General features: G+C 42.1%; 1 protein-coding gene across 1 annotated transcript in view; it reads left to right on the forward strand.

Annotated features, from left to right (window-relative positions):
* TTLL13 (tubulin tyrosine ligase like 13) overlaps positions 1-19,762 on the forward strand; it is a 47,952-nt gene that overhangs the window by 12,616 nt on the left and 15,574 nt on the right. Inside the window, exons 7-12 of the mRNA XM_089687602.1 lie at positions 96-239; positions 4,665-4,750; positions 6,779-7,004; positions 8,241-8,422; positions 10,830-11,018; positions 16,065-16,248. Coding sequence (XP_089543728.1) covers positions 96-239; positions 4,665-4,750; positions 6,779-7,004; positions 8,241-8,422; positions 10,830-11,018; positions 16,065-16,248 — 1,011 coding nt within the window. The remainder of the gene's footprint in view (positions 1-95; positions 240-4,664; positions 4,751-6,778; positions 7,005-8,240; positions 8,423-10,829; positions 11,019-16,064; positions 16,249-19,762) is intronic.

Raw genomic sequence — 19,762 nt, forward strand, 5'->3', positions numbered from 1 at the left:
TTATTCTAAAGATTTATATTCTGTTATACTACAGGAGATCTCTGGCTCTGCTTTAACATGACATGACCTCATTTACATTTGATTTCTCTGTACAGCCATTCCTCGTCGATGGATATAAATTCGATCTCCGGATATATGTGCTTGTGACCTCTTGTGAACCTCTGCGCATTTTCATCTACAAAGAAGGGTTGGCACGTTTTGCAACAATGTCTTACACAGAGCCTAGTCACAGCAACCTGGTAAAGAGCCTTGTAACATTAATCAGAGCAGAATATAAAACAAAACAACAGTATCTGCTTTTAAGCTGACCACAATCTCATCCTCATATCTTCAAACAACTGTTTATACTATCCTTAATGATTGTCTCACAGTTGTATCACATACTAGTGTGGAAAGGCACAAACACAGCATGGCTTCCAATGACCCCAAATGATCTTAAAGAGACCCTGTCAACTTTAAAAATTGAAGTTTCTTTTCCATAAATCATTTATTTTCTTGCAACGTGCCCTTGCACTTGCTTGAACATCTGGCTATTCAATTCCTAAAGAACAGCCCCACTATCCTTTCATATCATAACCCTTTCCTCTTCTGAGAGTATCTAATCACTGTATGTGCTGGCCCGGCTCCTCCACCCCACCCCATCTACGCCCTGGCTGCTGGAGGAGGGGCGAAGGGAAATACTATAGAGCACAAGTGTCAAACACATGGCCCGTGTCCCTTATCCGGCCATCCAGGCCATTTCATGTGCTCCTTGCATCTCCCCTGCAGGTACCCCCTTGTCTCTGCCCCCACCTTGTCTCAGTAGTCTGCAGCACAGAGGAGAATAGAACTCCTCTGCCAAATCCTGCACCTCTCAGTGCAGCAGCAGCACCCTCTCATCTCTGCCTCCCCTGGTCTCATCATTCAGCAGACTCTGGTAACTGACTCTACTCCTGCTTTGGTCCTACTGCAGACCCTGCACTTTCTGCTTTCTAGCTCTGTCCCCAAAGGGGGTGCAAAGTGATGTTAGGGGGGTGTGGGATTCTTGCTGTCTGATGTAATGGGGGGTGGGGTGCTCTGGGCATCTAGTCTTACAGATACAACTGGCCCTTTGAGGACAACCATAATGCTGATACAGCCCGCAATGAAATGGAATTTGACACCCCTTCTATAGAGCAAACTTTTCCAACCTGTTTAATAAACCGGAACCCTTGAAATAGATTTCCATTTTCAAAAATTACCTCCTTATAATTACTATATCTACAGCTCATGGTACATCTGCACAATGGTCATTGGGAAGAATGCTTCTTACATTTGTGATCAGTGGGAAGAATTCCTCTTTAAAGCGGAGCTTCACCCAAAAGGGGAAGTTCTGCTTTAAGGACTGCTCCCCCGCTCCTCATTAAGGATTGGCACCTTTGGGGGGAGCGTGTACCCGAATTTGACAGGTACCTGCTCCCACTTTTTGCCTAGGCGATCGGAAACAGAAGGTGTCCTCCTTCCCTCCCTCCCTGTAGTCTTTTGGGACATGTGACAGGTCCCAGAAGACTACAGGACCATTCATGAAACGCAGCACTACTCACGCATGCGCAGTGGGTACCCGGCTGTGAAGCCGGAAGCTATCACAGCCGGGTGCCCACACTGAAGATGCCGGCCTCCTGGAATACAAGACGGTCAGTGAAACTGGCTGCGGGGGACACACCACGGGACCGGGGGACAGGTAAGTGGCTGTTTTTTAAAAGTTAGCAGCTACAGTTTTTGTAGCTGCTGACTCTTACTTTTTGACAGAGTGAGCGGAACTTCGCTGTAAAAGATAGTTAAAAAGATTATTGTTTTCACTGGTTACTTGCCCATTGCACAAAGAACTCCTAACAACCTCTGGAGGAACTCAAGTTGAGAAAGGCTGCTATAGAGTGTTTCTTGAGTGACAACTCTAAGGCCTCTTTCACACAAAGGATCCTCCATTCACCCCTATGGAGCAGCGGGTGTAAACGGACTTGTGTCTACCTCCAATCCAATAAGGTCTGCTAAAAAAAAATGGAAGGGGATCAGTCCCCCTCCCTCTAGGCAGATCAGATCAAAGGGCGGTCAGGTGTAATTGCACAGTGGAGTCCATTTACACCTGACCACCCACAGAGCAGAGTGGGCTCTGTCCATGTCCCCTCTGTGTAAACTGAGTGGATACAAATCTGTCATCCATCCGCTCTGTCCCCCTCCCTCTAGGCATATCAGATCAGAGGGCAGTCAGGTGTAATTGCACAGCGGAGTCCATTTACACCTGACCACCCACAGAGCAGAGTGGGCTCTGTCCATGTCTGCGTAAACTGAGTGGACACGAATCTGTCATCCACCTGCTCTGCTCTGTGAGCAGATTCCCTGCTGATCGGAACTGAACTTAATGTGAAGGTTCCCCAAGTCTGCTGGGGCAGCTAACATCATATCCAAGATAGTAGCACCCAGCAGCAGACTTAGGACTTTTGCAAGCCTACACAAGGAAGGTTTTTACATGTACATATCTTGTATAAAAAAATGTTAAATGCACATACAGTATAATGATATAATAAGATTTTTGTTGAAATTAATGGTCTTGTGACAAGGCCTCTTTATTGGAAACAAGCTAAAATAATCTGGGTATTATATTTAAACAGCACTGTTAGGGCAATGTCAAGCAAGGAGCTGCAAATCTGTGTTTTTACTGCCCTCACCGACCACCCACTGAAATCCTGACACCTGGACAGCTGCAAATCTGTGTTTTTACTGCCCTCACCGACCACCCACTGAAATCCTGACACCTGGACAGTGTAGTACACATGTTACGGTTATAAAAAAATGTAATTGGGCTTGCAGAGTTTGACAGGTGGCACTGCCTGTCAGTTTTGGCCACTGGGGTCAATAGGACCACACTGCACACTCATGATTGCAGCACAGTACCCCCCTTGGGATGTAAAGAAAAAGACAAAACAAAAATCACAGGTATTCAGGAGGCAGCAGAATCACCTCCTGAATGCCTGGCAGCTGCTGCTCTACCCCTCTGCAAAGCCCATGTTAAAGAGCCCTTATTAAAATGTTATTTAAATGTTTTTATTTAGAATAAAGTTCTTTATCTGAAGTTGATTCAGTAGAATGAAACTTGGGCAGCAAAAAACAAATTCTTAAAGAAATTTTTTTTTGGCCGCGCAGTGGGGCTGTGTCTGCACTGCACGGGTTACCTGCTCATTTTGTTCCGGGGGGGAGGGAGGACAGCAGAGAAATGTACCTGACCCGTTGATCTCGTACAAGACTAGTCCTTCACCCCCCCACGGTCCAGCAATCTTGTAAATGGACTATTCCTGATGTCAGCATGCTCCATAGACAGAAACAGTCCACCTTTGGACAGTGGGGAAGTGCGGTCTTCTGGAGGATGGGCGGGTCAGGTTAGTATGAGCTTTGTGCTCACCCCTAGAAAAAATGAGCAGTTGACCCATGCAGTGAGGGCACAGACCCACTGCATGATGAAATAACATTTTTGCCCAGAGTTCTGCTTTACATTTTGTTTCATGTTTAAGCTGAATTCCAGGTATGGCAGTTTTACATTGGCTCAGCTTTGACCACTATAAGTGTGCATGTGACATACCTGTGGGCTCTCGGTGCAAGTGGGAAGTCCCTCTAGGGGGAGGGGGTTGCCCACTGAGCACTGGCACCATTCAGAGAACATTTTGCATTTTCTTAATGATTGCAAAGTGTTCTTTGAATGGACAAGGTGAAGATTGTGACAAAACTGCCCTGTCTATCCACCTCATCCAATCAGTGGATGCTTTGTACTCAGGGGCGGACTGACCATTTGGAAACTCGGGCACTGCCCGAGGGCCCGGGGTCAGTAGGGGGCCCTGTGAGATTCCCCTGGTACCTTTTTCATGGGCTTTTTTGAGTTTGGGCAAGGACACAGGGGCCCCATGATCCCCTATTGCCCGGGGGCCCCATGAGTTGTCAGTCTGCCCCTGTTTGTACTCACTAAGAAAATGGAAAGTGTTCCCTGAATGTTCCCCGTGCTGAGCGAGCAACCTCCTGTGTTCACAATTCAGCAGAGCAGCTGCTTGGCATTGGACCTGGAAGCAAGTGGAGATCACTGTAGTAGCAGTGCATTATAGGTATGGCACATACTGCACATGCTTACATGGACTAAGCTACACAAATGTAACGCTGCAGAAATTGCCATACAGGGAACTCAACTTTAAAGCTGAACTCCAAGCAGATATAAAATCAATAAGTGCACTTTTATTAAAAAAAATAATAATAATTTTATTGCAAATAAGTAAACATATAAATTTGAATTCCTTTCAGTCCCTGTAATCCCCTGCGCAGCAGCAGTCATATTGGGGAAGGAAGGACAACACAGGTCATTGGGAATCCTGCATGAAAAATTAACCTTTTCGTAAAAGTATAAAAATGTTTTGCCAGGCATGCTTAATAGAAGGCCAAATGCTTTAAAGGTATTGGAGTAAATAGTAGTCAAGAAAACTATAATTTGACATCTTTGAAGCTGAACTCCAGATGCTGTCTCCTCCTTTGAGCATATTACTTGTTATTGAACTTTTTTTTTTTTTTGCCTAGTCAAATGTATAGCACTGTAATGGCCATTATCTTCAGAATTATGCTTTCAGGCTGCTTATAACAAATGAAGTAAATTATTAATATCATTTTAACAGGATGATGTCTGTATGCACCTAACCAATTATGCAATCAACAAGCACAGTGATAATTTTATACGGGATGATATGACAGGCAGCAAAAGGTGGGTATCATGACAATAATACACAAGATACACACAAACTAGTAATTATTATTTAAATTCACTAAAAATAGATTTAATCAACCAGAAAATGTTTGCATGCAATATAAAAAATAGAGCTTGGTTAATTTTCTATCCTGTAGAGGAGAAAACCAGTATAGCATTAAAAGACTCATCCTCACACCCAGTTGGACAATGCATATAGGATGGTCTGAGTGAGCACCTCTGCATGCAGTTCTCCCGGGCATAGTCTGTGAAATTATACCCCATACACTTGGTGGGCATGGACATGAGTACTCGATGTTTTGCTAAATGCACTTTGAGCACTGCACTTTACTTTTACTTTCTTGTACTAAATTCAGAAGTGACTTAGGGAGCAATACCAAAGGAATTTGACAGCAAAATCATAGTTGGTTTGGGTGGTTGGCCTAAAAAAATGTGAGCTATGAAACCAATGACTTGATTTCCTAAAGAAGCTCCACTTAAAGTGTTACTAAACCCACAACAGTAAAATCAGTCTGTATATGCAGTACAGCATGTTGATATACTCACTGCGAAACCTAAGGGGTTAATCCTCTGCATTGTGTAAAAATGCTGTTTGATCCTGACTTCTCTGATCCTCCCTTTCTTCCAGTGCTCCCCTCTTATCTTCTGATAAGACATATCGTATGGAGACACTCTGCACATGCTCAGTTTGGTGTGTATTGCTAGAGAGGTTTTTTTTTTTTCTTGGGAGAGTGCATGTGATCAGCACAGGACCAATCAACACTGTTCAGACAGAGGTCAGGGGTTCTGCATCCTCATAGAGCACAAAGAAAACTCCTCCTACAAGCTTTAACCAGTGCTCTGCTGACAACTGATATAAGTCACAAGACTACTCTAACTGCTGATGAGAAAAGATATTTATCAGTTCGTATTTACTAAAATAATTGTATGTTCTGTGTACTGTGGGAGGCCAGATATAGAGATATAGAGAATGCAGGGTCCGGGGTTTAGTAACATTTTAAGTTCATTTTAACAGAGCACAACACACCTTTGTACAGGGATGGTTTTACTAGTAAGCTTTAGCCTGTAGGTAGCATTTCCTTGTACTGTATAGATATCAATCACCCAAATTTTCACCCTATGAAGCACAGTCATCCTAAATCAGCTTATTTATACATTATTATAATATTCTTGGTCAGGCTACAACCATCCAATAAATTGAACAAGAAACAGCAAAATATTCTGTGTAAAAGAAGGTGATCCTAGCACAGGGGTGTTGCTTTTAATGGCAAAGTATGCGTGCCGAAAGGCTCCAGGAATGAAAATGTAGATTGACTGTGCTTATTGAGCCATCAATCTCAGTACACTTTGGGGGCAGATTTGCTAAAACTGGTGCACTCAGAATCTGGTTGTGCATGGTAGCCAATCAGCTTCCTACTTTAGCTTGTTCAATTCAAGGAGAAGTACAGTCAAAGCTCTCCTGTGGATCACAGGAGTGTAGTTGATTCTGCACTTCTGCGACCCGTTTTCAGCTTACACTGGGCTAAAGCCCGCTGTTGGCTGAGGTCACAGAGCTGGTCTAGGCTGGGGAAAGATCACGACCATATGGTCGGGATCCACCCAGGAGTCTGGACCAGTACTTGGCTCAGTGATCCGCTGAGAGCCTGAGCCAGCCGCTCCCTCCCCCTCCACAGGGGAAGGGAGCCAGAGCAGACAGCGGTGACTGACAGTCACCGCTCTCTGCTCAGAGCAGTGGGGAGAACTGAGCAATCAGTGGGGTCTGATCTCTCAGTTCTCAGCCTTAGACCTGCATCCACCTAGGTAAGTATGATTTTGAAAAGTAAACATATTCCCATACTTTGACAATAAAACCTGGAAGCTGATTAGTTTCTCTGCAGAGCTGCACCATGCAGTTTTAGTGAATAACCCCATTTATCTCCACCAGGAATTGTGAAGGGATCTCAGGCATCAGAAATGCATGTCAAACTCTATTTTTGAAGCCTATGTTTCCAGGCCTTAATGTTTTTAACTTTCCTCTCAAAATAGGAAACTCTCAACACTATGGAGATGGCTGGAAAAAAATAAATATGACACGAATAAACTTTGGGAGGATATTGAAGACGTCATTATCAAGACTCTAATTTCTGCACATCCTATTTTGAAGCACAACTATCGTACTTGCTTCTCAAACCATATTGCTGGCAGTGCATGCTTTGAGATTCTTGGCTTTGACATTCTCCTGGATAAAAAGTTGAAGCCCTGGCTGCTAGAGGTAAAAGAGTGCATGTGTATGTGATGGGATATTATTAGTAGTATTGCCTGTAATGAATAACAATAGTTAAACCAGCCATAGACGAATCTCAGCCAGTTTAGCCCATGGGCATGTACAGGCAGGCTGAATGTACCCAAGTTGATTGATCAACCAGCCTATCGGATTTTGCTTCTGATTATTGCTAGCGGCTATTATAGCCGCTAGCAATAATCACTTTTCTTCCGGCAGGGACAGCTCCCCCTTCCCCCCCCCCCCGTGCCGGGAGAACACAATGGCTCAGTAAGAGGGATTTCTCCCATCAACACCGACTGTGTTGATGGGGGAATCAAGTGATTTTCTTTGGGTTGCAGGAAAGAAAATCACACCATCTATGGCTGGCTTTAGACAAATTGTCTGCAGTTTCTCCCGCTGTCCCCTTCATCTCTGCTGATCAAGGCTCTTGTTGCTTAATATGGCTACCCTACTTCTCAGGGAGCCAACATTGTACCAATACAGTACTCTGATCAAAGTGACCACTGGGACCCAGAGAACACATCTGGTTGGCAGCTTGCAAAGACCAGAAAGGGACCTGTGCAAATTTAGTTTCAAAATCCTTTGGATGCTTTTTGTTATTGCTTCGAATTCTTCACCTAGGTATCAGTCCTCTTAGTGTAGTGCATCACCTAACCAATAACCAGTTGCCTAATGCTTTTCAGTCCTTAGATAAGGTGGCCACATTAGTTTTCCCTTTTTAGCTTTTTTCATGTACTTTCACCTTTGATCCTGCCAGTAACATGCTTCCTGTGCTAGAATGACAACACTCACTCTGTGTACTGTATATATGGAGGAGTAGCATTGTCACCGTAGACTGTTTTCCTGATTTGGCCCCCAAACACCTGCCTTTCTCCTCACCTTTTTTACATAAGGGGAGGTGTTTTGTATTTCTTCTTTTGTTCTTAGGTATACATATAAATAAAAAGACATCTTTTTAAAAACCTTTTCCCACTTCTTTATTATAATAAATGTAGCCTACTATATTAGGCTGCTTTCACACTTTTGTGGGAAAGGGACATTTTTAGAACAGTTAAACATGAATTACACGTTTTACGTGCAAGATGCACAGTGGTTTTAAATATTCTTACACTGCAATCAATAACAAAGTTTTCAGTTTACATTGACAGTGTCAGGATCGCTTTCATTGGGTTCCAGCTTTCTGAGATACTATTTTGTATACCAAACTTTTTTCTCTTGGTGTAGGTGAATCATTCACCAAGCTTCACTACTGACTCACGTCTGGATAGAGAAGTAAAGGATGCCCTTTTGATTGATACTCTTACTCTGATTAATCTTCGGGCTTGTGACAAAAAAAAGGTTATTGATGAAGACAAACGCAGGGTGAAGGAACGTTTACTTCAGCGTAATGTCCCCAAGGAGGCCAGGTGAGAATGAGTCTTCTCTGGTCAGGTTTCACAACACTCCCACAAACCTATGGGCATCCACGACTACTTCCTACTGCCCAGGACAAATGAACACCCAATTTGTTTGGGAGTATGCCATGTACTCCTGGTTTTGAGATAAAGCAACATCATTTATAATATCCTACCTAGTGTTCCTAGTTACACTGAATCCCAAAAATGTGTATTGGTGTTCCAAGCATATCTGTTTTGAGCTCATAATTTTTTTTTATTATGAGCACACAAAACCATGATTTTTTACTGAGAATATTTTAGTCCATTTTACTTATGCCCGCTAAAGAGGTTAGTCAATTCTGCTGTTCTTCGGTATAGACTAGGATTTATAAAGCAGTAGTTGTATCAGTTCTCCATGTACTGTTCCCAATTAGGGATGTGTGGTGTGATCCTGGCAAAATTTATTTCCGCCAAAGCAGAAATTTAACTTGTTGAGTTGCTTAGGCAAACTTTACTTTTTAACATTTCCTAGAGGATGTTTAACAAAAATAATTTAAAATATTGAGAGTAACGAGGGTCCGCTTTCTGGAATGGGAACATGTCCTGGATAGTTGAATGGAGCTTGTGTAAACCTCAGGAGTCTACTGCAACCGTAAAAACTACCAAAAAACTCCGTAATCTCAACTTCCCTATCAAATTACATAAGGATGTTGGTGTATTTAATTCCTTCTCTTTGTTTTTTGTTTATTTTTTGTAATATGAATGCCGAAGCTATATGATATTTAAGAACAAGCTACTTGCCCAATGCTGTACAAGGGCTATAAACTTTGAGCCAACACAGTTATTCTGCTAGATCACTTGGGGAAGATGCAGCATTTTACCAAAGTCCCTGATCTTCTCACCCCTTTACCTGATAACTCTAAATTCCGACTGGGGACTCAAATGAAACTCATCCTCAAGCACACTGCCCACAGACAATCCAGACATTCACCCATGATTTTATTGTGGGTGGTAAAATATAGGACAGGTCAGACTTGGAACAAAACATCCTATCCTGTCCATTACTGGACTGGATGTACTTCCAAGCTAGAAATTATATCATGAATCATAAACAAAAGAACAATTTCTTCAGACCCACATTCCAGTTTGAACGTTTTTCAAACGTTGCAACCAGACATTGCCTATCTTTACTCTCTCTTTACCACCACCCAGTAGATACCCATGTATTTCCTCAAATAACAATGGAAAACAGCACGTCACTTGAATTTTAAGGACTCCCAGAGGGAATAAAATATGCACCTTGACTCATGCCTGCTATTTAAGCTTAAAAGCTACTATGTAGTAGATATAGAACACCAGAAAAATGTCATCAAATCTTCCCAGGGATTTCAGACAAGTGTTGGAGAGGTTGTATTGCTGTAGGCTTTATCTCACCCATACTGTATGGTAAGAATGTCCCAAAATTGTCACCTTTTGGAAATCATTCCAGGGCATGATGGAACAGATAATGGGACAGACACCACTTCAATTCACAGCCTTGTCTTCTACATGATACCCCCAAACCTGCTTACAGCATACAAAAATCACTAACCATCCATCTGAACTAAATTAAAACTTAGCAAAATTACTTATCCCAACTATAGCTGAACAGACTATATAGCTAAATTGGAGGAAACAAAGGCAATTGCTTGAGAAACCCTTGATGACCCTTGAACACCACTAGAGGATTAACCAGTTGGCTGGCAGTGGAGACCTGACCTTATCCTCTCTCCCCCTCCCATCGCTCCATCCTCTTGACCAGGGATCCCACTTCTTTTTCTTTTCTATCCCCACATGTTTTCTTATAATCCAAGCTCTGATGAGATCCATGACACCATAGCCCTTATCTGTCTGCCTCTCAGATAAGTTCCCACTGAATTGATCTATTTAGCTATCTATAAGGGGATAATGTTTGCCAATGTCCACAAGTGTAAAGAGTATTCTTCCCAATGACCATCACACTAATGTATCATGAGTTGTAGATGTGGTACCTTTTAGCAGGGGTTCCCTGACACTGAAAAGTTATATCAAGGGTTCTGTGTTGAAAAGATTAAGAAAGGCTGGTCTATGGTGTTTGTTAGTTAGCAGCAGGGGCAGACTGACCATTTGGAAACTCGGGCACTGCCCGAGGGCCCGGGTTCAGTAGGGGGCCCCATGAGATGTCCCTGGTACCTTTTTTCATAGGTTTTTTTGAGTTTGGGCAAGGACACAGGGGCCCCATGATCCCCTATTGCCCAGGGACCCCATGAGTTGTCAGTCCGCCCCTGGTTAGCAGTGTACGAATCCTGAATTACATTTTCCATAGACGTCTGTGTTCCTATTCAATGTGTCTACATATTGCTTCTGTGAGTAAACCAGTGTGTCTGCTTTCCTATTCACACGCATTTTCTACACACAGACGCGAGCAGCTCGAAACATCCCAGGCTGCTTGGCTGGAACAAGTTGAAAAATATGAGGACAACCACCTGGGAGGCTTTCAACGTATTTACCCACAAGGGAAAGTAGACAAATACGAGAAGTTCTTTAAACACAGCAGCTCTTTGTTTCAGGAAACGACTGCTTCCAGGGCCAGAGAAGAGTGCGCAAGGTAATGCCTCACCCTCTTGACTCAGCATGTATTCAGATATGCCAGCTTTGATACCTGATACACTACAACAGTACAATTGAGTAACAACAAGGAAGTAAGACCAATGAAGGCATGGATATAAGCTGTTAACTGATAAACCATAGAGGGAATGATTTATATTGGAGGATAATATTTACAATCTCAGAATGGGTCTACAGGGGAATGTTTCTTAATATACTGAGACAATAGATGTGTTCAGTACTTAAAGTGATACTAATGGCACCATTTTTTTAAAGAAAAAAAGAGGTAATACATTCCTGCTCTGTGCAATCATATTGCACAGAAAAGTCACTTATCCCCTTTTATGGCAGTCTCCACCAGCTCCTTCCTCCTTCAGTTGTCTCCTGTTGCAAGCTGGGTACTAAGGTGCCACCCATGTGAGCATGCTCCTGCTGGGTCTTGAGCCAAGTTGTGTGTGTCCATAGCCACACACAGTGCCAGTAAGCAAGTCCCCTGCTCCCTTCTCACTGGAGTTTGACTCAGTTTCTCTTGGGAAAGCAGGAAGTGAGGGGAGCAGTGCTGGAGCTGCAGAATATGCTGGAGCAGTGACATGGAGCCAGGTAAGTGTTTATTGAGGGAGGGGTACAACAGCTAGTGGGGCATTATATTTTTAAAATACAGTCCAGCTTTTGAACCATCCTAGTCTTTACCTGATGCCTACATGCACAAGGGGCTGTACATAGAGATATTGCTGCTCAATGTACATGTGAATGACAACATATTTCTATGTATCAGTTAAAGTGGTTGTAAACCCTTAAATATACCCATTGAAGTGACCAGCCCCAGCTGATACGTAGAGATGAAACAAATCTTCCTGCATAAGTTGTACCTGTTTATCTACAGCTGTCTGTCCCTTACATCCATTCAAAGTGCAGAATTTACACAGGATATCTCAGCTCTGAAAGGCAGGGGGTGGAGAGCTAAAGTTATATCAGTAAGGAGAGCTCAGAGAGATCATTGGAGGGAAGGGGCATATCCCCCTTCACACAGCACACAGGAACAGAACTGAGGCTGTCAATCACAGGCTGTACCCTCCCCTGTCACCAATTTCTCTTGGTGTCAGGAAAACTTGTCAGAAGTGACTTATACTGATAGCAGAGAAATAAGAGTTAATCATTTTCAGCTGCTTTGGTGTCAATGAAATTAACAACAGGTGCACTAGATGGGCAACAATGAGATGACCCCCAAAAATAGGAATGGGTTTACAGGTGGAGGCCACTGATATTTTTTTCCCTACTCATCTTTTCTGCTTGGTTTCACTAGTTTTGCATTTGGCTAGGGTAAGTGTCACTACTGGTAGCTTGAGGCGATACCTGGACCCTGCAGAGGTTGCACAGGCAGTCCAACTCCTCCAGGATGGTGCATCAACACGTGCCATTGCCAGAAGGTTTGCTGTGTCTCCCAGCATTGTCTCAAGAGCACGGAGGAGATTCCAGGAGACAGGCAATTACTCTAGGAGAGCTGGACAGGGTCATATAACGTCCTTAACCCATCAGCAGGAGGAGTATCTGCTCCTTTGTGCAAGGAGGAGGATGAGCACTGCCAGAGCCCTAGAAAATTACCTCCAGCAGGCCAATGGTGTGAATGTCTCTGACCAAACAATCAGAAACAGACTTCATGAGGGTGGCCTGAGGGCCCGACGTCCTCTAGTGGGCCCTGTGCTCACTGCCTGGCCCCATAGAGCTCAGTTGGCATTTGCCAAATTGGCAGGTCTGCCACTGGCATTCTGTGCTTTTCACAGATGAGAGTAGGTTCACCCTGAGCACGTGACAGACTTGAAAGGGTCTGGAGAAGCCATGGAGAATGTTATGCTACCTGTAACATCGTTCACCATGACTGTTTTGGTGGTGCATCAGTGATGGTCTGGGGAGGCATATCAATGGAGGGACGCACAGACCTCTACAGGCTAGACAGTGTCACCCTGACTGCCATTAGGTATCAGGATGAAATCCTTGGACCATTGTCAGACCCTACGCTGGTGCAGTGGGTCCTGGGTTTCTCCTGGTGCACGAAAATGCCCAGCCTCATGTGGCGAGAGTATGCAGGCAGTTCCTGCAAGATAAAGGAATTAATACCATTGAATGGCCCCCACGCTTGCCTCACCTAAATCCAATAGAACACCTCTGGGATATCATGTTTCGGTCCATCTGCCGCCGCCAGGTTATACCTAAGACTGTCCAAGAGCTCAGTGATGCCCTGGTCCAGATCTGAGAGGAAATACCCCAGGACACCATCCATCGTCTCATTAGGAGCATGCCTCAACGTTGTCAGACATGCATACAAGCACGTGGGGGCCATACAAACTACTGAGGACCATTTTGAGTTGCTGCAATGAGATTTCAGCACAATGGACTAGCCTACTGCATCATTTTTTCACTTTGATTTTCAGGGTGTCTTTAAATTCAGTCCTTTGTAGGTTGATCATTTTCATTTCCATCAAACGATGGGACATCCTTACATTCCTAACACATTACCCGGTCGATATCAGTATAGATATCCAGCATAAGATTTTTCCCCATTGAGATTTGATGTGTTTTCAAAGTGTTTCTTTAATTTTTTTGAGCAGTGTATATTTAATGCTGTATTAATGGATATTAATGTTAAATGAAAATTAAGGTAGTTCTAAAGGCAAACCTTTTTTTTAACTTAATGCATTCACAGCAAGTCTTAGTAATTTTAACCCCCCCTCCTCAAACTCACCTGCTGTTCTTGTCACAGCCTCTAGGTCCAGGACCCAGTAGTGCCCCTCCCTGAACTTCCCGGATCCTCAGCAGAAATTGAGGGTAGTGCATGGATATCTCCCTAGCTCATGGCTAGCTAAGGAGATATCCACAAATGAGCAGCAATGATCAGTGGCTCTGGCACCCCCAGCTACAGGAGGAAAGGGATTATTCAGTATAAGAGGACTACACATAACAAACATGCCTGGACCTCCTCTTCTGAAATGAAAAAAAAAAAGGTTTTAGTATCACCTTAAGTGTTTCTATTGTATCTCTCTGGAGTTCAGCTTTAACTTAGTCTGTAATAGTTCAGCCAAAAACCAGGCTAGATTATTATTTTTAGTGGGGGGTGTTTTTCATAGTGTTTTTTTAGCAAAATAAAGCACGGAGACATGGATGGACGTGGGAGTTTGTTTTGAATACTAAAAATTTATGAAATAGCTTTTTTGTTTTGTGGTGCTCACATAACGTGTAGATCCACTTTATGTATCAAAAGAGAAGCAGACAAGGCAAATATGAAACATGATCAAACACAAATTTTGAGAGTTCTGTACGAGCACTGGCTGTTTACAACTTAAAAAAAAAAAGGCGCTACAACTCAATTAGGAGTCCATCTCAGCGACTGGGCAGGTGCACAAACCACAGCTGCTGTACTGTGAGACATGAATAGGAAAAAAGATCCACACAACCACCACTGCGTTATAATCTTACTCCTTATTGAAACGAACACAAAAAAATTACATAAAAAATACAATAGGTTAAAAAAAACGTTAAAAAACCAAAACAGGGTGCACTCTCCTCGTGCATTAAGGCAAAAACCATAAATGTATTAAAAAGATGCAAAAACAAGCCATAAAGGTCATAAAAACAGAGACAAGAAGTCAAAGGTGCTAATCATGGACAGAATGGGGTTCATTTACTAAAGCTGGAGAGTCCAAAATCAAACTCCCTTCTGCATAGAAACCAATCAGCTTCCGGGTTTCATTGCCAAAGCTTCATTGAACAAGCTGAGGTTAGAAGCTGATTGGTTTCTATGCAGAAGGGAGTCTGATTTTGGACTCTCCAGCTTTAGTAAATAAACCCCAATGCGTCTTCGGATAAATTGCTAACTTGTTTTGGGAGTCGAACTCTCTTCCTCAGAGCAATTGCACGATTGGCACCTTTGACTTCTTGTCTCAGTTTTTATGACCTTTATGGCTTGTATGTTTTTGCATCTTTTTAATAAATTTGTGGTTTTTGCCTTAATGCACGAGGAGAGTGCGCCCTGTTTTGTTTTTTTCAGCTAGTATCACGTTTCCCCAATCTATCAAGGGAGGCACCTCAGCCAGTGCACTATTCCATTTTGAGTGCAGCAAGAGAGATTTGAGTGCCGGTTTCTGGTTACTGGTGAAAAAAGCCTTAGTCATAACCCATATTGTAGCCATTACATTATGGGTTATGACTAAGGCTTTTTTCAACCTATTGTATTTTTGATGTAATTTTTTGTGGTCGTTTCAATAAAGAGGAAGATTTTAGCGCAGTGGTGGTCGTGCAGATCTTATTTCCTATTCCTGTTTACAACTTAACATGGCCATTTTTAGATCGAAAATCAGACGGTTTGGCTGGGACCAGACAAATTTTGATCCATGTGTGGCTGTCCTTGTTCTACAGAAGTCAATCGTTAGATCAACTTCTGTCAAAGAGGCAGTTTGGAAACGTTTTATTGATCAATGTACATACCCACTGTCAGAATACAATGTCCTAGTGGGGAGTGGGGGAAGATTCCTCCACTCATCTTATTTGTGTAGATGGAGGAATCTCTTGGGTTTTTTTTTAACTCAGCCTACTGGCTGAACAAACAAAAACCACCCATCTATGGCCAAATTTAGACCACTGAATATTTATAGTATTTATGGCTTGCACTCACCCAAGCATTTATGGCTGTAAACTGTAGCATTGTGCTTATTGTTGATTTTAAGGTGCTAAAAGTAACTGCAGGTAATGATGCAAAGGTATGTAGCCATAGCAGTTTCACAAGTTCAACCTTCCATAGTGCATAGATATATATGGCTCTTATCTTTCTTCATCAACTATATTACTATTTCCATTGGCCATTGATACAAATGAAAAAGGAAAATACAGGTTCAGTATACAGGGTCCACCCACGAGTCTTCAATGTCGCAGCACTAACCTTCATTTGTGAAAACCCTTGAACAGTAACCATCTGACTTAGTATTTTTCCAGCCCTGTCCTTCTCAATTTTTCTGTACTATTGCTTCATTAAAAACCATAAACATTTTTATTACAGGCATCAGTTGGAAGAGCTTCGACTTAAACAAGAGCAGAAAGGACTGCCCAGTGGAAAGAAGAAGAAGGACAGCAAGGAGACCTTACAAGGAGAGTCAGCAGGTGAAAAGTCTGTGAAATACAAGGTGATGAGGAGGCCATCCGTACGCATTATGTCCAGTGGATGTAGAACAGCAGAGAGAAAGGTGCAGTGAACATCTGATACTGACATATTGTATACTATAATGGCTAGTTAGGCAGCGAATGTATTTGACCAGACTAATATAATCTTCAGGGCGTTAGATGATCCTGGTGTGTCCTGTAATGAAATACGATGATAATTCCAGTTCCAGATCATTGGTAAACAGATAGGCTCAACTGAAAATCTACCTATAGGATGGCACCAAGTATTCCAGGCTGGTATCAGTATGAGTTTGTTCAGTGCATAAACATGTAGGGTCAGCAAATATAGGCATGGATAATTATGCCACAGTCGGTCTAAAGGAAAGTTGTTCAGTAGTCAGATCTTTTGATCAACATCAATGGTTAATGGACATTTTAAAATGTATCTTGGTTTATGACTCATTTTAATCATAGCCATACCCCTCCCAGTTTTAATTAATGATGCCAATAATTTAAACACATCTATAGATAATTTGGTTGATTACTTTTTTTCAGAAATAGGCAATACCAGATTGAATGTGATGTGTCAGCTGGCTGGGTCACAAAGCTTTTCCATCAGGCTAGAAAATTTACTTAAAGAAGTGCAAAGCTGGGCATACACAGTTAGTTTTCATTCTGTTCATCCAGCGCTCTGGTTACGTCTAGGCAGTAGAAGAACAGACATTATTACTTACCTTAGACCCCTGTTCTGGCCAGCTCTGAAGCTCTGTGTGTGGTCCTTCAGAGTCATCATGTACAATGCAGGGCTATTAACCCGACATTGCACATTAGGCAGGGAGGAGTGCAGCCATGGCAAAGAGCAGCTTACAAAAGGAGGCTGTGGGGGACCGGTGGCATTGATGTATGGACCCTGCTGGAGCGCTCTTTATTCCAGCACTCAGACATATTGAGCATTTAGGCCTAGGATGGGTGGGTGGATTTTCTTTTTATATAATTCCTGTAGTTGGGCTTTAAAAAAGAAAACTCAGGAGTCAAGAAATGTTTTAAAAATTACTTGTCAGATGTATGATCTTTCACAATGCATAAAATGTTTTTTTGGCATTGAGCATTCATTTAAAGGGGCCAATTGAGAAATCTGAAACAAACAAAAAAAAAAAGTTCTTTATTTTAAAAAAACTCACTAAGATGCAGCACATACTGTAGATTGAAATTAGTTACATAGTAATGAATGGAATTTCTACTTAAAATGCATAACTGTGTAATGCTTGTACTTCAAGAAACTGGACAAGTGTGAATGGGCCCTTTTAATGACTTTAAGCAGACCTAAAACCAAAAACAAAATTGTTATATATTGCAACCCACCAGTCCATGGATAAGTTGGCTCTATTTGGTTTCATGTTTTTCCACCCTATTTTCACCAGATGTGTGCGGTTCGTTTTGTTGTGAATCAAAATTCGGATTATATTTTTGTTATTTGAAGATTCGACTATATCTGAATTACAATAATAACAAATTTAAACGAATCCGAAATAACAAAATTAAATTTCATCTGAAATTCAAGAACAAAATGAAATTCGAAAACAAACTTGAAATATAAACATATTGCTGGTCACCTTCAAAGACTATGTGTATTAGTGTTAGAATATAGCCATCTTCTCAAATATGGATTTCAAAAAGAATAGAATAGAGTAAAACAGAACAGAATAGAATAGAAAATAAAATAATAGAATAAAATAAATAGAAAATAAAGGAAAAGATAAGAATAGAAAAATAAAAGAATAGAATAGAAAAGAAAAAATAGATTAGAATTAAATAAAATAAAAAGAATATAGGTGTCTTCCAAAATTTGAATTTCAAAAAGAATAGAATAGAACAGAATCAATTAGAAAAGAATATAGTAAAACAGGACAGAATAGAAAATAAAGGAATAGAATAGAAAAGAATAGAACAATATAGAATAGATTAGAATAGCATAAAATAAAAAGAATGTAACCATCTTCCAAAATTCAAATAGATTAGAACCATCTATTCTTCACAATGAATTCTTTCGAATTCTTTTCGATTTGAATTTGATTTGAATACTTCAAATCCATGGGAAATATTTGAATCCGGTTGAAAACGAATAAAGGAAGCGAGACTAAACAAAATTAATTTCATTACGAATGCAACAAACCGAAATGAGTAAATTAACAAATTGATCTGAAACAAAATCAATTTTTTTATTCTGCACATGTCTAATTCTCACCTGCTAATGCTGCAAATAACAACTTTCCCGTCCCATGGTATCTCTGTAGACAACCATGGTTGTCACACAGGCTGGACTTCAAACATGTCTAATATAAAAAGGAGGGGGAAAAAAGAGGGGAGCAGAGGGGTATTTTTGTGCAGATCCGCAGCAGTAACACCCGCACTGATGTGAACCTAGCCTGAGGGTGGATACCTCTGATGATATATAAGCAATGTCTGACAACCTGTCTAACCAATGGCTCTAAGAAGTCCTGGAAGTAGGTGGGACGAAATGCGTCAGCGTGGTCACACGTCCCCTCCCTCCATTCCCCGCATGCCACTTCCACACCGCATGGTGTCTCCACAGGACCCCATAGGATTCTACCAGCATGGAAATGGCATCCCGTCCATGATGCACATCTGGCAGCTACCATTGGACTATTAGCAGGAGCCTCCACAGGACATGGCCATAATACTGGGACTACAAGCCGCGGTTTGATGCACAGGACCTTGGTGGTCCCATCATACAGGGAGTACTGGCGACCCGGTGTTGCTATCCAGGTCATATCAGCTGTGCAAGCTTGCACAGGCTGGACTGGTCATACACATCGAGGGTGCTTTAGCAGATACTCATATTTTACATCTGATTTATTCCCGCTGGCTGCATTACTATCCATGTCCTCATGTTTACATGTTGATTGGATTCCATCCTGGAGGCTTACTCTCACTGAGTGTTGTGGTCCGTTCATCAGCCTGTTTCTACTACCGCAGCTGTTTGTAGAACATCTGATTTAGTGCCTATTCATAGTCTACAAGAGGATATATTCTGTTGGGTATTATCACAGACATATCTTTTTTCTTTGGATTGGCCAAACCAGACTACACTATTTTTCTAGTGCACTAGTTACCTGATTGTTCAATTGGACTTCAAAGGCTATAGCCCTTCGTACTCAATAATTTCTTTAAGGTTCTCACTGGTTCGTCATATTGCTCATGTATTGAGGTTGATTTTTTCTGCAGGTTATCATTATCCATAGCAATATCACATTGTCCTGTTATAGGTGTGTTGGGGGATGGGATATTCGATTTAGCGGGGTCTGGGGGGTAGGGGGGCGATAGTGGGCTGGTGTTATATCTCAGCTCCCTTCTTTCCCTTCTGAGGGAGGGGGGTGGTTGGTTGGGTGGGTCTGGGAGGATCACTGTGGGAGAAGCATTGGGGTACATTGGGAGGTGCTCTTGAGGGTTTTTTTGGTTTTGTTTTGGTTGGGGGGTTGGAGGGATTGTTGAGGAGTGGTTGGTACCATCGGTGAGTGTCTATTGTGGGAGGTTTCCTCCATGCTAGGTGTGGGGGGCTTTCACGATTGGGAGTGA

The sequence above is a fragment of the Staurois parvus genome, unplaced genomic scaffold, assembly GCF_062004578.1.
Source record: "Staurois parvus isolate SC_StPar_1 unplaced genomic scaffold, SC_StPar_1.0 ptg000432l, whole genome shotgun sequence".
In the NCBI taxonomy this organism is placed as follows: domain Eukaryota; kingdom Metazoa; phylum Chordata; class Amphibia; order Anura; family Ranidae; genus Staurois; species Staurois parvus.